The 16,607-nt window shown below is 39.0% G+C and overlaps 1 protein-coding gene across 2 annotated transcripts in view; it reads left to right on the top strand.

The window, feature by feature from the left end:
- carmil2 (capping protein regulator and myosin 1 linker 2) overlaps positions 1-16,607 on the top strand; it is a 172,089-nt gene that overhangs the window by 68,807 nt on the left and 86,675 nt on the right. For both annotated transcript variants that reach the window (XM_063067430.1, XM_063067431.1), the window contains exons 7-13: positions 714-784; positions 2,050-2,123; positions 4,808-4,883; positions 7,121-7,209; positions 9,431-9,525; positions 11,726-11,812; positions 15,239-15,348. In XM_063067430.1, the coding sequence (XP_062923500.1) occupies positions 714-784; positions 2,050-2,123; positions 4,808-4,883; positions 7,121-7,209; positions 9,431-9,525; positions 11,726-11,812; positions 15,239-15,348 (602 nt within the window). The remainder of the gene's footprint in view (positions 1-713; positions 785-2,049; positions 2,124-4,807; positions 4,884-7,120; positions 7,210-9,430; positions 9,526-11,725; positions 11,813-15,238; positions 15,349-16,607) is intronic.

The following is a 16,607-nucleotide window of genomic DNA, read 5'->3' as shown; positions in this document are numbered from 1 at the left end:
ATGAGCATGGACATGATGGGCTGAAGGGCCAGAACTCTCAAACAAGCATCGAGACCTCACTTGGCTTGTGATGAAAAGGATCCTCCCTACCAGATCCTTGGCGAACTGGCAGAGTCGCAATCCCATTGCCACTTTTCCGAGGTGACCGTGGTGTGGATGAATCATTCATCCAGCTCCTAATGAAACGTGTCCGTCAAAAAGGTCAGCAAAGGGATGTAGTGATCTCTGCCGAGGTTCATCCTGAACAGTTGCATTATGAGGGTCTCTGTGCTCTTACTGGCTGGTCCAGAGATAGATACAAGTAAAAACATGGACTACTGCTAGAAGATTATGCTGGCCTTCCAGTGCCAAGAGCTGCCAGATACATTCTAAGACACAAGAGTGTGTGCTGAGGGACACACTACATCCTGCTGCAGTCATTGCTGAAGCTCTGTGAAGAAGGATTACATTGGGACTGGGCGGGTGTGACAATCTCTCGGAGTCTCACTGATGAAATGTTTGGGAATGAAGAATTTATGACTTTGACACTTTGTGTTAGTGAATTGCTTGGTACAGTGAATGTGGATAATACTCTACATTGTATTACTGTGTATTTTACGAATGAGTGTACTTTGGGGGAAATAACCGCAAATCATTTTTAATTTAAACCAAGACTTTAATGTGGCACATTTAAAAATCAGTCTGCAAGCCTCTTATTTCTAATTTATTTTCAGGTGGCTACTCGGAAATGTACGCTGCATTGTGTGATTACAATGGATTTCTCTTCAAAGAAGAGATCCAGTGGGTATGTCTACATTGAGTACAGTGCTTACAAAATTAGCAGTTACTTCACATGCTCACAGACACACACAGAAACACCCCCCGGAAATCAGGCAGCATTTATGAAGGGAAATGAATAGATGATGTTGTAGATTGAGACCCTGACCTACTGAGTCGCTCCGGCATTTTTTTGTGTGTAGCTCCAGATGTCTAGCAACTGCAGTCTCTCCTGTGTCCCCAGCTACAGTTACTTAATAGAGAAAATCAAGAGGTTATACGGTGGGAAATTCTGATGAAGTAAACGCTGGCACACAGGTGTGGAAACAAAACATTAATAATAGTAACGCATAGGACAACCCCCTCAGTGTTTGTAGCAACAGGAACTAGGCAAATCAACAAGGTGGGGGTTGTTTAACATTATGTAGCTTGCTACACACACGCCCTTGTAGTACACAGTCTGTAGTAAGAAAGGTGGTAAACATTGGAAAATATTTGCCTAATTCAGAAGGTGCAGAAACAATTCCTTCCCTGAAATTGACAATTAACTGGAATTACCTTGAAAAGCTAATAGAAGTGAGGGGGTAAATATTAAATGTTTATTTTTCAGACCATTCTGTCACAACAATAACCATAGAGTGGGAGGACAGCTAACAATGTAACTTTGAATAAAAAAAGAGAATGAGACCAAGTCACTGTTGGTCTTTCAGCGTAAATTTAGTAGTAAGCAAAAATTACTGGGAAAAATTCCGAGGATCAGCGGTTATAAAAAGAGAGAAATTTATGACACAGAAGAAAACAATTAAGTTGAAACTGTCTGAAAAAGAGTAACCAGCCTTAAGTGCACTTAGTCCATAACTTTGTTTATGTAATTCCAACCGTACGTTTTAAATGCCTTGTGAGTTTATTGCCACTTTGGGCTCATACGCTCAGCAGCGTCGTCCTAAAGTCCAGAGAAGTAACACTTTGAGGAGAATCCTTATTTGCCTTTTGTTAAAAAAAATCGAATTATGACTTGCCTTTAAAATTCCGTGCAAACTATTCCTGGTCATTTTATCTGAATAAAATGATTTGTTAGTGCTCTGTTAATAGGAACTTTGACACAACTGGCATAAGAACTGGTAATACCATAAGTTTCCAAGTTAATCTCTCAGGCCTAAGTATCCACTGTTTGGCTTTGAGAAAGTGAGCCCTTTTGTACTGATGTGTATAATTAGCCTGCCATCTGTGGCAGCTTTTTGTGATGTACTTCAAATGTAGCCTTTCACTGAGGCTCTTGTTTTCTCTTCCTAGGATGTAGATACCATCTACCACAGTCAGAACACCAAGGAATTTAACCTTCTAGACTTCAGCCACTTGGATTCAAGGTGAAATAAGCCATGTCTTACTTATGGTTCATTGAGTTGAACTAAAGCTAAGGTTCTCTGTTGAGATACACTTAGGCTAAGTCAATAAAAGAGTAGGACTTAGACCTTTTTTTTAAAACTTTAGAGAAACAGGGTGGAACAGGCCTTTCCGGCCACTGAGCTGTGCTGCCTAGCAACCTACTGATTTAACCCTCGCCTAACCACAGGACGATTTACTACCACCCATTAACCTACTCAACAGCTTGTCTTTGGACGATGGGAGGAAACCAGAGCACCTGGAGGAATTTCATGCTCACCCAGGGAAAAACATACAAACGTTCTTACGGAGGACACACCTGAATTGAACTCTGAACTCCAACACCCAAGCTGTAATAGCATGGCGCCAACTGCTGAGCTACTGTGGCACCAAGACAAAGCAGATGTTGATATAGGTCCCAAAACCCAAAAATATTCTGGTCCATTGACCTGAACTGCCACACTGAGCAAGGCTCTGTATTGTGGAGGGCAGTGCAGCATGGGATAAGGTTGGTCTCCTGGCACCACAGAAGAGCAGGACGATGGCCGTAATACTTTACAACATCTTTGAACGTGATTGGGTTTCTATTCCTGCTGCCATCTCTCAGGAGTTTGTGTGCTCTCTTTGTGACTGTGTGGGTTTCCTCCGAGTGCTCTGGTTTCCTCCCACACTCCAAAGGTGTACTAGTTCGGGTTAGTAATTTGTGGACATGCTATGCTAGTGCTGGAAGCGTAGCAACACTTGTCCGCCCAGCACAATCCTCACCTATTTGATTTGACGGAAACAACGCATGTCACTGTATGTTCCGATGCACACGTGACAGACAAAGCTATCTTATCTTTATCTAACCTTTGTCTCAAAATGCTTAATCCGTAGTTAGAGAAGAAGCTGAAAATGGAAGGAAGAGTAACTATGGTACAGGAGAATATTAGCTGATGTGAAACGTGTGCAAATGTGTTTTCCATTAGCTTGCAGTTATTTGAATCAATAGGGTTCTATAGGTACATTTAATGTCAGAGAAATGTATACAATATACATCCTGAAATTCTTTTTCTTCACAAACTTGCACGCAAACAGAGGAGTGCCCCAAAGAATGAATGACAGTTGAGCATTAGAACCACAAAGCCCACCCCCACACACAAGCAGCAGAAAGACAACCCCTCCACGTGCAAAAATGCGTCAGCGCCCTCCACCAAGCACTCAAGCGTGCAGCAAAGCATCAATAATGACACAGACTTGCAGTACCCCAGAGACTACTTGTTCACCCAGTAATTCGATACACCACAGGCTCTCTCTTTCTCTCTCTCTCTCTCTCCCTAATAAGGGAAAAGGGGTTTCCCCGTTTCACAACGAGAGGGGAGATATAACAAATAACTCGCTGATTTATGATGTTAAAAGTCCGTTGCGTCGCTTTTTCCGAGCTCTGCGCCCAGAGGATCGGCCCCAGAACGGCGCAACTCTCCGGGCACACAGCCCACGGTAGCTAACCCGCTGCTCCCGATGTTCCGTGTCCTCCCGCGATGCCTCAGTCAGGGCACCGGCCTAGAATCAGCCCGTCTCCAGAGCCATGACAAACCGGCACCCTGAAGGCGCGCTGGTCTTCCAGGCTGCGTCCTTGGGATATCAAAAAATGGCTGGTCATGAGGCCCTGAGAATGGATACCAATCCCGCAGAGAACCAAAGTCAGGGTCTCACTCCAGGTCAGGGTCTTCAAAAGAACCTTGAAAAGATTTTAAAAAAAGATATCAAAAATAGGAATAGAGCTGCTTTCGAAGATGCAAGCCGCTCTATTTCTGTCTATCGTAGTGATTTTTCCCCTGTTTGTTTCTGAATGTACTTCTGTTCATGTTAGTTTCACTGGTGCTGGCAACACTTCAATATTATTCATCATTTGACTGTCTAGACAGTGAGTCATGGTTACATTTTGTGTTGTGTGATGCTTTATGTTATCCAGGTTCCCCAAAGGGAATGAGTGTTGGGGAGGGGGAGTGATGCACTGTGGAGAACAGGCAAAAGAGATTTCTATCAAAGTACCTTTTGAAATGATTTAAAATTTACAATCTGTTCTGTGTAATATTTACTGTCTTAATCAACCATTTAGAGTATACGCTCTGTGGCTACTTTATTCAGTACCTCCTGTACCTAATAAAGCAGCCACTGAGTGTATGTTCATGACCTTCTGCTGCTGTAGCCCATCCACGTGAACGTGTTGTGTGCACAGAGGTTGTCCTCTGCATACCACTGTTACACATGGCTATTTGGGTTACTGTCACCTTCCTGCCAACTTGAACCAGTATGGCCATTCTCCTCTCACCTCACTCATTAACAAGGCATTTCTGCCCACAGAACTGCTGCGCTCTGCACCATTTTTGTTTAATGTTTTGCACCATGCTCTGTAAACTCTAGAGATTGTTGTTTGTAAAAGTCCCAGGAGACCAGCAGTTCCTGAGATACTCAAACCAACCTGCCTAGCAACAACAATCATTCAAGTCAAAGTCACGTAGATGACATTTCCTCCCCATTCTGATGTTTAGTCTGAACAACAACTGAACCTCTTGACCATGCCTGCATGCTTTTACGCACTGAGTTGCTGCCACATGATTGGTTGATTACAGGAGCAGATGTGCCCAATAAAGTGACCACTGAGTGTATATGTTCTTTCCAACAGAGATATCTCATTGAGTGTGGCAGCCTTGGCATTCAACCAGTGGTTTACAAAACTTTTCTCCAAGGATTTGCGACTGGTAAGTTAATCTGGATCAATTTAGAATTACTATGCCAAGATTCAGTCTGGCAAATACTCTGGGTAGGATTGCCAGAGAATGTGGAAGGCATTGTAATCATATTAATAACCAACTTTAAATTCAAATTATCTTCAGCTGAACGACTGTGTTCCAGATGATTCCTTTGTGCAATCCAATATTTACTGCAGTAAAGGGAAAATTCCGATAATTGGTTGAGATATTATATAAAGAGATAATTCATAATATTAATAAACATTTACTGTCAGCTTAAGAGTAGTGGTGAGGGTAAGTTGGGGGAGGAGTCCTTCTAGAAGCCTGATGGTCTGATCTTCTATAATAATTCTGTTGCTTCAATATCTAATCTGATCAGAGAAATTATAATTTTACCCATTTGCACAAATGTTTCTGCTTGGGAAAGTGAGTATGTTTAACTGGAGTATTCTTTAGAGAACTGTAGCTCTAGAAATCTTTGGAAATGGTAAAAGGCTTCCTACTACGGATTGGTATTTAATTTTCAGCCTAACTAGGTAATCATGAAAAGTCAATGATGATGATTGATTCACGTAAAGTACTGATTGGTGTCTGTCCAAATTACTTACTGATGATCAATTTGCACATACGGCTGAATATTGTTCCAACTATTAAAGGGCACGGTACTTGGATTTGTACAAAATTTTGCCATGACCGGCCTGGTGATTAGACAGCAAGCAATATAATAAAGTATGTTAAAATGGTAATTGGCAAGAGCACAAATCCAGTGGTAAATCTTGAATAACTTGGATGTGAATTGTATCGTTTCAACAAAAAGCATTTTAAAACTTGTGTCGCAAGTTGGTTAGCAATTAACAGTCAATTATTAATAAATTTAGCGTTGGACACTGATAGATGGAATGGACTGACAATCCATTGTGGTAATTTTGGAAATGGGTTTGCATTTAAAAGGTGATTATTGGAAGCTATACTTGCAATTATACAGCAGGGTAAACCTGAGATGTTATTAACAGGGTAAATTGAAAACTGGCAGTATTGATTAATTTAGATTTCTTTTTTTTAAAGTAATTTGACTAGAGTGTAATTTAAGATGTTGGTTGATAAATATAGCACAATTGGAAAAAATATAACTTCGAAGTGTTGTTAAAACAGGGATTTTCATAGTCTAATCCCAGAGTTTGCTATAAACTATTTTGTAATACGCTGCGATTTGTCAAGAGCTTCAGTTTGATAACGGACTTGACTGGCAGAAAATGAATGATGGTTTCTTTAGTACCTTTACCACACCATGTTAATAAACATTTTTCTTTTACAGCCTTTCTGAGCTAAACTCTCAGGGTTTCGCACAGATTTTATTTCCTATACATTTTGCTTTATCAATGGATCTAGAAAAATTGCACTACCGAGCAGCCAAACTGTGCAATTTAAGAGGTTTGGATGTGCTGTGCAAATAAGGAAATAATTTCTGGTTATTAAATTCCTGAAGCTGGAACTATTAATTTGATTGGTGTAGTGTGAAGGGAAACCGCTTGAAGGATATGAAGAAGGAATTAATTGGGTCTGGTGTTTCCTAGGGGTATAAGGAAATGTGTGAAAAATCCACACTTCTTAATATAGTCGTGAATATTAAATGGCACTTGGAATATTTTTTTAATCACTAGTTGTTGAGGAAGAGAAGTAATTTGATCATGAGATCTGATTTTCCAGTCAAATAGTTGTGTGTCCTGCAGTCTACTGATAATATTTTTAAAACCCTTTAAGTTGAAATAATAAATAGGCTTAACTCAGCTGAAGCTGAAAATAGATTAATGTACAGAATCTAATTCCTCTCAGGTTGTTTTTCTTCACATTTCGTTATCCCTAAACTATTATTTCTTTCCTTCATCTGCAGAATCTCTCGAGCTGCTTCCTCAATGTAGTTCTAATTTCTGGCTTAGTGTACCTGTATTTTTCTCCTTTAGTTTAGATTGGCTTGGTCCACTTTTTGCAGCAGAAAGAGATTGGCATTTTATGGGAGATGCTGTCCCAGCTTTATCATACATTTTTGTACAGCTCAGGTCAATCAACAATTAGTTAACAAATTCCATGACGTGCTGGTGATATTAAACCTGGTTCTGATTCCAAAGCTGACCAATATCCAGTAAGTGGGAGGAATGGAATTGGCCAGGCTCACAAGTAATTTGTGTACTAGCACATAATGGTAAATTATAGATGCTTTATATTATTGTTTTTCTTGTCGTTGACAGAGCCCTGATGTGATTGAACAGATCTTGTATGTAATCAGTTTGTCCACGAAACTAGAGGAGCTGGTTTTAGAAAATGCTGGACTTAAGTTGTAAGTAGACAAGTAATCTTGAAGCCATTTCTGTTATTGTTAATGTTCAGCAATGCACTTTCTCTCTCCCTCCTGTAATCAAGTGACTTTCTCCCTGGTGTGCTGGTTTCATGGCTTTGAGAAATTATCCTTAAACCCAGGCAGCAATTAACCTGTTAATAATCGGCAGGTTGTCCGTCAGCAGAGTTATAATTTGTAGTAGGACAGAGTATCACAGCTGAACCAGAAGCTCGGAAAGACTCATTGTGCATTTACAAATACACACTTTGGATGGAAATCATAATTTATTTTTATAAAGAGACAAAGCACCAAATAGTGCTGTGTTAAGACCTCCACTGCTGTCTCTGTGGAATTTGCACATTTTCCCTCGGGTGCTCCAAATAGTCATAGTCAAAATTATTAATCCCGGGGGAAATTGGTTTTTGTTACAGTTGCTCCATAAATAATAAATAGTAATAGAACCATAAATAGTTAAATAGTAATATGTAAATTATGCCAGTAAATTATGAAATAAGTCTAGGACCAGCCTATTGGCTCAGGGTGTCTGACCCTCCAAGGGAGGAGTTGTGAAGTTTGATGGCCACAGGCAGGAATGACTTCCTATGACGCTCAGTGTTGCATCTCGGTGGAATGAGTCTCTGGCTGAATGTACTCCTGTGCCCACGCAGTACATTATGTAGTGGATGGGAGGCATTGACCAAGATGACCAAAATTTGTTCAACTTCCCAAAGATGTGTTGCCTGGTAGGTTCTGTTATCCCTTTTGTAGCTGGGTGACAAGAAGAGAGTTGAAGGGCATGTGAGAGAGGATGAGTTATAGGAAAACAATTGGGGGAACGTTTGCTTTGAGATTCAGTGTAGACTCAATATACAGGGGACCACTGCATTACTGGGGAAGGGAGTTTCATTCCTAGGAGACAGTCCAGATCACAATTTTACATAATGCAAAGCTGTATCGCCTGTGTATACACCAAGAAATACAAGGTGTAAGAGAAAGTTATTTATTTATAAATTTTTCTTCATAAATTCTGAGAGTGAATTTTATTCTATATCTCAACATTTTGGATAATGATTTGGGAATTCTGTTAGGGTAAATTTGGGACAAACCTATATTAAGAAGTATGAATAATAATTCATATGACCCCCTTTTAGCTAGAAGAACCAATAATGATGCCCCTGTGCTTTTGTTGAACTTACAATTGCTAAAATTAATGGACTTTTAAGGAGATGATGAAAATGTTAATTTACAGGAAATACACTATTATTTTTGTTAGCAACACAAGCAAAATGCTGGAGGAACTCAGCAGGCCAGGATCTCTATACTCTGTACTCTTTTCCATAGGTCCTGCCTGGCCTGCTGAGCTCCTCCAGCATTTTGTCTGTGTTGCTTGGACTTCCAGCATCTGCAGTTTTCTCTTTAAGCTGAACGAAAGGTTTAGTTGTGCTAATTCCTTTAATATTGACAGCAATTCAAACAATAGCATGCGTCACCAATGTCATTCATAAGATTGCTATTGGGAGGAATTCTTTTAAATTGTGAAAAGACAGACAGCTGCAGGATATGGAACTTGTCACACAGTGTTTGACACCCTCAGTCCTGAATTCTAGAATACTTTAAGTTCAGACAACCAGACTAGTACCTGAAGGAGTACTATTCTCTCGGAAATTAATAACTAATTTGTTGACAGATTTAACCTATTTCTGTTCACATAGTACTAAATGTATTTGTTTTTTGTTTGATGACTTGTACATAAGGGGAAAATGAATAATGTCTTTGTAAATTTATTACTTTGCAAGAAGAAAGCCATCTTTGTTAAATGATTAAAGAAATCTTGTAAACTACTGTATAGAATATTAAGGCTTCACCAAACTACATTGTACATATGGCTGACATTAATAACTTTATTATAAAATGATCATATCTATTGAAGCAAATCTAATGACATGGAGCATAAAATGGAATTTGTGATTCCACTTATAAGAATGATCATCTTCTGTGCACACCCCAGATTACACTCTGTTTACTTTCATAGAATTTAATGTTCTATCATCCAACACACCTGTGAATGGGTCCTTTTCCTTTGTTTTCATGCAGTGACCTAATTCTATCCAAAGATGAAAGGAACCATATTAGCCAGTATTACAGAATCGGGATTTTTATGTTGGCTGTGTATTAAAATTTTAATCAGTGTGTACATCATTGAAGTGTCTTACTCTTTCAGTGATACAGCACAGAAAATAGCACAGGCTCTAGAAGAGAATGTGAATCCAGCACTTCACACAATAAATCTATCCAACAATCAACTGGAGGACAAAGGTAAATATCAGATATTGTTTAGTTCAAGTTTATTGATTTAGTCTTTACCATCTAAGTAGTACAGAACAATTATAGCATTGGTTTGTTTTTTTTTATTTTGAGGCCGTTGCAAATCCTGCTGAAAACCATCATATCTTCTTCGCCCAGTGTGGAGACAAGCAAACTCCACAAATGCGGTTTTAGGGGTGTCTAGCTGAAGGATATTTCTCCTAATATCCTTCTTAGACATTATCTTTTTCTTCCAGGTTGATAAGATGCAGTCCCTTTTGAACGTCTTAGTGAAATTTTACTACCAATTGTTGAGTTATAATTCTGACTAAGAAGCTATCACAAGGCATGAATTGATGTCTTTTGGATGAGATTTAAATGCCTCTATTTGTGAATTAGCAATTCCATTCCATCTGGGAGCTTCCAAATGACTATAAAATTCATGTAATCCTCCCACAGAACATATTCTAAACTGAGACACAGGAGCTACAGTACAAAGTATAAACCAAATTTACCCTTCCCACTTTTGTGGGGCTGAGATGTCTATCGTAAATCCCCTTTCAAAGGATTTCCTTGATAGTCCTCAACTCAAATCCCTTCTACTGTTCTGCCCTAGTGCCCCCTGTCTCGTGTATGGCTGACCACTCCCTGCCCCCTCTCACTGATGCTCCTAGTACTGTCCTCTTCCTTTTCCACTCCAAGTGCACCCAGGCCTGATTCTATCTATTTTGTTCCCTTCTCTGCCATCTTCCCCTCCCTCACAGTCTAGGCCTTGTGCATGATAGAATTTGGCAGCCTGGGAGCATTGCAGAAAATTGGCTCAAGCAATGTGTTTAATTTTCCTATCCATATATCTGTGGTTCTTTACTTGGCTCTTTGAATCATTGCTGGTATGTTGGAGACCTACGGTGTGATCAAAACAAAGGTGTGTAACACCTTGTGCTCTAGAGTCACAGCCACAAGCCATTTGGCCCATCTAGTCCATGCCGAAACCATTTAAACTGCCTACTACTGTTCTGACAATAGTTCACAGTATGCTATAAGCCTTCAGAAATACTCTTTCACAGTATTTTGATAGATTTTAATAAAACATTCAATGTATTTTATGGACTGTATGGATACTGGATAATTAGGCTAAACCCATCTAGTTATTTTCATTCTAAGGCTAGGCTGGGAAAGTAGATTAAATAATCACTTGCTTATCTTTCTGTAAAAAGTGAAATCATATATTAATATTTTCATCAGTGTGACAGTCTTCATCATTTCATAAAAATCTTCATCAACGTGGTCAAATAGCATCAAAAATGACTGCAATAAAACTCTGATAATTCAGTATCCATTCCTAATGGTTGGGCATCTGGTTCACCAAGTGATGTTCGCCTTTCTCCCTTCTAATTCACCGGGCCCCAGATCTTATGTTCACTTTCAACAAAAGGATCCTGTACTGAAAGTTTATTAGAATATTGTGTAACATGGGGGGAGGGTGGTGTTATAAAAAGAGTGAACTAAAAGTGTGTTGGGCTATTAATAGGAATAAAATCCATTGGTTTCGTAAATCCAACACCACCAAAGTCCCGAGTATGTTGGGTGGATTAATATTGCTTTTCTATATGTTGGAATGTTTATTTCAGCCATTAATGATCGTCATGAACATTACTTACTTAACAGCCTTAACATCTCCCTGGGAAATAGAGGGTGATGTTACTGTTCTGATTGCACCATTGTGACTTAAGACATTTAAATTCAATAGCAATTGCAGTGTTTGCCTAGATTTTCATGTTATTAATGTGGTAAAGAGTTTTCAAAAGCAGGCAACTGATGATATGCCTTTAAAAAAGCTTGGGGTACGTTAATACAAAAGTAGTTAATACAATTGAACTTTTCTCAACTAATTGAAAATGCATATTAGCTATTGTAAAAGTAATGTGTTTTAGTAGCAGTGCAGGTTGCTGAAGTAATGTGAATTGTTATCCTGAGGGCTACAATGAGGAAATGAAATAAAATGGAGTTGGTTTATTGTATATAATTTTATTTTTGAATAAAGTATATTTTGAAATTTTAAAGAAGTGTCTTGTCTGAGGGGTCCGGTAATTGCCTTGTATAGAGATGGTACGATAAACAGGGGAGGCCAATATGAAAATTCAGTGAAAATGTGAACTAATTTAACAAAGGTGAACTAATCAACGATATGGCAATACCTGCCTTTCTACAGGAGTATCAGCACTCAGCCAACAGTTTGAAAAGCTAGCCAAGGGTCTGAAGTCCATCAACTTCTCCAGAACTTCACTGGCTGCAAAAGGTAAGTCTGCGCCAATTAACCGAGTTTCAGCTGCTGCAACCTCGAACCCTTAGGAAGCCGATCATTTGAAAACAATAATCAGCCCAATATAAGTACCTCTGGTCCACAAATCACAAAGGTACATTGTAGTACAGGATATATTTGTGACAAGGAAATTATAGGCAACCTCAAATTTATTCTGGTTTTTATGCAATGCAATTGGTTAAAAAGATTATTATTCAAGCTACCGTATTTCACATGCACTGAGGTCACCTTCTGTAAATTTGGATAAAAGAAAGATAACGCTAGCTTCATATTACCACACAACAGAGCAGCAATAGCCTACAGTGTTTCTGTTTCGACCTGTCTCATTTTGACCTTTCTGTTGTGACTGTAGAACACCACCCGAAAGGAATCTTTCCAAATGTTACAGAAAACCTCTCCAGTTCCTTGGTACAGTTATAAGGAATATTGTCCAGTAATTTTACTGTGCCACTTTTAATGTTATGCACAATTACATAGTTTTAAATTTACTGCACAATTGCTTGTACCGTTAAAAATGGCATGAGAAATCAATTAATCCATTTACAACCTCACATTTTTGTTGCAATTAATAAACAGTAATAAATTGTTCATTGATGTTTAATGCCCATTCTGGTTTATGTTTTAGAGCTGGATGTACATATTTAAACATTTTATAAGGCAGTACATCTGTGCACAGTGAATAGCAGCTGTAATATCTGACTATCATATCGAGTTATAACAAGATACAGTACTGAAGTGGCCCCTTTATCCCACTGAGTCCACGCCAACCATCAGCTATCCACATACACCTATTTAATCCTATTTTTATTGTCCTCTCATTGTCAACAATTCCCCTTAAGTTTTATCAGTCACCTAACAGTAGTGCTAGAAAGTTTGCAAACGCTGCAGAATTTTCTCTAATTCTGCATAAATATGACCTAAAATAGGTCTTCATGTAAGTCCTAAAACTAGATAAAGAGAACCCAATTAAATAAGTAACACCAAAAAAGTATTTGATTTATTTATTTGGAAAAAATGATCCAATATTACATGTATTTGTTGGAAAAAGTATGTGAAACTCTGGGTTAATGCCTTCTACAAAAACTATTTGGAGTTGTGTGTTCCAATCAATGAGATGAGATTTGAGGTGTGAGTTGCAGAGGTGCCCTGCCCTATAAAAGAGATACACAAAGTCATATACTGACAGAGCCAGCTCTTTTCAAGAAAGTTCTGTTTATGTGCACCATGCCTCGATCAAAACAACTTTCAGAGGACCTCAGAAGAAGAATTGTAGAGAAGCATGAAGCTGGAAAAGGCTACAAAGGCATTTCTAAAGAACTGAGGGTTCATCAGTCCACAGTAAGGGAAACTGTCTACAAATGGAGGAAACTCAGTACTTTGCTACTCTCCCTATGAGTGGGCATCCTACAAAGACCACACCAAGACCACAACGTACAACGCTGGAGGAGATGAAGAAGAACCCAAGCATAACAGCAAAGACCTGCAGAAATCTCTGGAACATGCTGAAGTCTCTGTTCATGTGTCCATTATAAGAAAAACACTGAACAAGAATGGTGTTCATGGAAGGACACCATGGAGGAAACCACTGCTCTCCAAAAAAAAACACATTTCTGCATGTCTCAAGTTTGCAAAAGGCCACCTAGATGTTCTACAATGCTTCTAGGACAATATCCTGTGGATAGATGAGACAAAAGTTGATCTTTTTGGCAGAACTGCACATTGCTATGTTTGGAGGGAAAAGGACACTGTACACCAACACCAAAATCTCTTCCCAACTGCGAAGCATGGTGGAAGGAGCAACATGGTTTGAGGCGGTTTTGCTGTCTCAGGGCCCGTACAGCTTACAATCGTTGAGGGAACAATGAATTCTAAATTATATCAATCATTTGACAGGAGAATGTCAGGGTAGCAGTCCATCATCTGAAGCTTAATAGAAGTTAGATAATGCAACAGGACAATGATCAGAAAGACAAAAGTAAATCAACAACAGAATGGTCTAAAAAGAAAAAAAACTGTGTTTTGGAATGGCTGAGTCAAAGTCCTGACCTTAATCCTGTTGAAATGTTGTGGAAGGACCTGAAGCAAGCAGTTCATACAAGGAAGCCCACCAACATCCCAGAGTTGAAGCAGTTTTGTAAAGTGGAATGGCCTAAAATTCCTCCAAGCCGATGTGCAGCACAGATCAACCGATACCAGAAATGTTTGGATTAAGTTATTGCTATACAAGGGGGTCACACTAGTTGCTGAAAGCAAAGTTTCACATACTTTTTCCAACAAATACATGTAATATTGGATCATTTTCTCTATAAATAAATGAACGCAAGTACAATTTTTTTTGTTATTTATTCAATTGGGTTCTCTTTATCTAGTTTTAGGATTTACGTGAAGATCTGATCACATTTTAGGTCATAATTATGCAGAAATAGAGAAAATTCTACAGGGTTCACAAACTTTCTAGCACCACTGTATACACTATGAGAAACTTACAGTGGCCAATTAAACCAGCAACTGAAACATCATTGGCATGTGACAGGAAACTGAAGCACAGGGCGGACAGGAGAGTGTACAAGCCTGAGGTCAGGACCGAACCCAGATCACTCAGTGCATTAGTGACGGTACCTGCTGTGATGCTCATCCCTTACTCATCAAGAACAGAGCTGCTGCCTTATAAAATAACATAAGACTGTCTGACGATTTACAGAATGAATTACCTGGTTTACCAACAGATAAAAGTGCAAAGTGAGATACAGTGAGCAAAATTAGTAACACACGCAAAGTGCTCAGGGAACTTGGCAATAAATCAGCGACAATAAAGGGGTCTCAGCCTGAAGCGTCAACTGTTTATTCCCCTCCATAGATGCTGCCTGACTTGTTTAGTCCTTTTAGCATTTTGTGTGTGTGTGTTGCTCAAGATTTCCAACATCTGGAGAATCTCTTGTGTTTAGCAAACACGAGTAACATGGATGTGAGTGTTAGCTCATGAATAAATCTATGTACAAAAATTGTATCAGAAAAGAGTATCAGAAGTCTCGAGAGAGTCTCCTAATTACCAAAGAGAGGTTGTTAATTAGCCTGATGTTTGATTCCAAACTTGGCAGTTAAAATGTTAATAACTTCAGAATATTTTCACGTTATTTTCTGCTCCCATCCACTGGTGATTCGGCCAAGAATCATGTTCTCCTGCCTGGAGACTCCAGCATTATGTTTTCCATTATCCTCCGTAGTCTTTGGTAGAGAATTGGGAAAATCCGAAAAAACAGTTAAGTGGCCATTTTTGCCCAGCTGTGCTTCCTCCTGCCAGTACTGCCTCGACAGAAATATTGTGAATTAAGATTAAGACCACAAGGACAATGGTCCAGATATTTAGACACTACTTTTTACCTTTCACCATTGCCTTTACAGGTCTTAACTCTTTGGCTCAGTCATTAGTTGCTAATGAAACATTTGCGTCCTCTCTTGTTCACCTGGATCTTTCTGGGAATCCTGGGATCTTAGCTGTTGAAGACAATTGTGTAAGTAGGTGAAAGTATTTTCATATTTTGGAAGGCATACATCGTTTTGATTTCTGAAGATCTAATTTGTTTTAAACTATTCTTATCGGACATTTACAGCATTGGATCTAAGAATGTGTGGTGGTTCATCTTACCATTAATAATATATTTGGTTCTGAATGTGACAATTAAGTAATTGGAAACAATACAGTTAAAAATACAGCTGAAACCTTCACAATCGTGTTTATACAAAACTTTTGCTATGGTCTAGACATCTTACTGCACAACAGATATTTTTGGATCCACTCTTGTTTTTGATTTCTATACGTTAGAGCTGCTGCTTCTTTTTAGTAAAAGTGATCCGGTTTCCAAAGCAACGTCACACTTCCACGCAACACACATCAAAGTTGCTGGTGAACGCAGCAGGCCAAGCAGCATCTATAGAAAGAGGCGCAGTCGACGTTTCAGGCCGAGACCCTTCGTCAGGACACTTGCACACTCATTTTAGTTATCTGTTTAAAAGTTGATAGGGGAAAGTGTCTACTGTGCAGTAATGCAAATGGACAAACTTAACATTATCTCACTTAATCTCTAAGTATCTCACTTAATATTATTTTCGTTGGCTTCAAAATGATCCCAGTGGTTAATAACTGCACCACAGCCCCACAGACTGCAGATATTTTTGTCATTTTCCAGAAGGAATTGGTTTAAAAGGACAGAGATAATAATACAAATTAAAACACTTTGTGCTGGGCGTTACTCTTTCGGTAACTCACATTTTTTTTTTAACCAAGTCTGTTTTTACTAGATTCTGTAGATTAAAAAAAAATTAGTTTGTATTACATCTGGAATATCCGTTTCCATTTGGATTTGGAAAAAGTAGAGTTTTAATATTTTCAATTGCAGAAAAATGGAGGACACTTTCCTTTCTGAAAACTGCAGCAAGTCCAAATTTTTAAATGCAATTACAAATTGTCAAGTCAAAGGTTTCAAATGTCAGAGAAATGTATACAATATACATCTTGAAATGCTTTTTCTTTGCAACCATCCACGAAAACAGAGGGGTGCCCCAAAAAATGAACGACAGTCAGATGTTAGAACCCGGAAGTCCCATCCCCCAGCTCCCCCCACCTGTGCGTAAGCGGCAGCAAGCAACAATTCTCCCTCCCCCCCACCGGCAAAAAAAAGCATTGGCACCCGCCGCCAAACACTCAAGCGTGAGCAAAGACACAGACTTGCAGTTACCCCAAAGACTTCGTGTTTCACCTGGTAATTCGACA

This window comes from Mobula hypostoma, chromosome 14 (assembly GCF_963921235.1).
Source record: "Mobula hypostoma chromosome 14, sMobHyp1.1, whole genome shotgun sequence".
In the NCBI taxonomy this organism is placed as follows: Eukaryota; Metazoa; Chordata; class Chondrichthyes; order Myliobatiformes; family Myliobatidae; genus Mobula; species Mobula hypostoma.
This window is presented reverse-complemented; position numbering and strand designations above follow the sequence as displayed.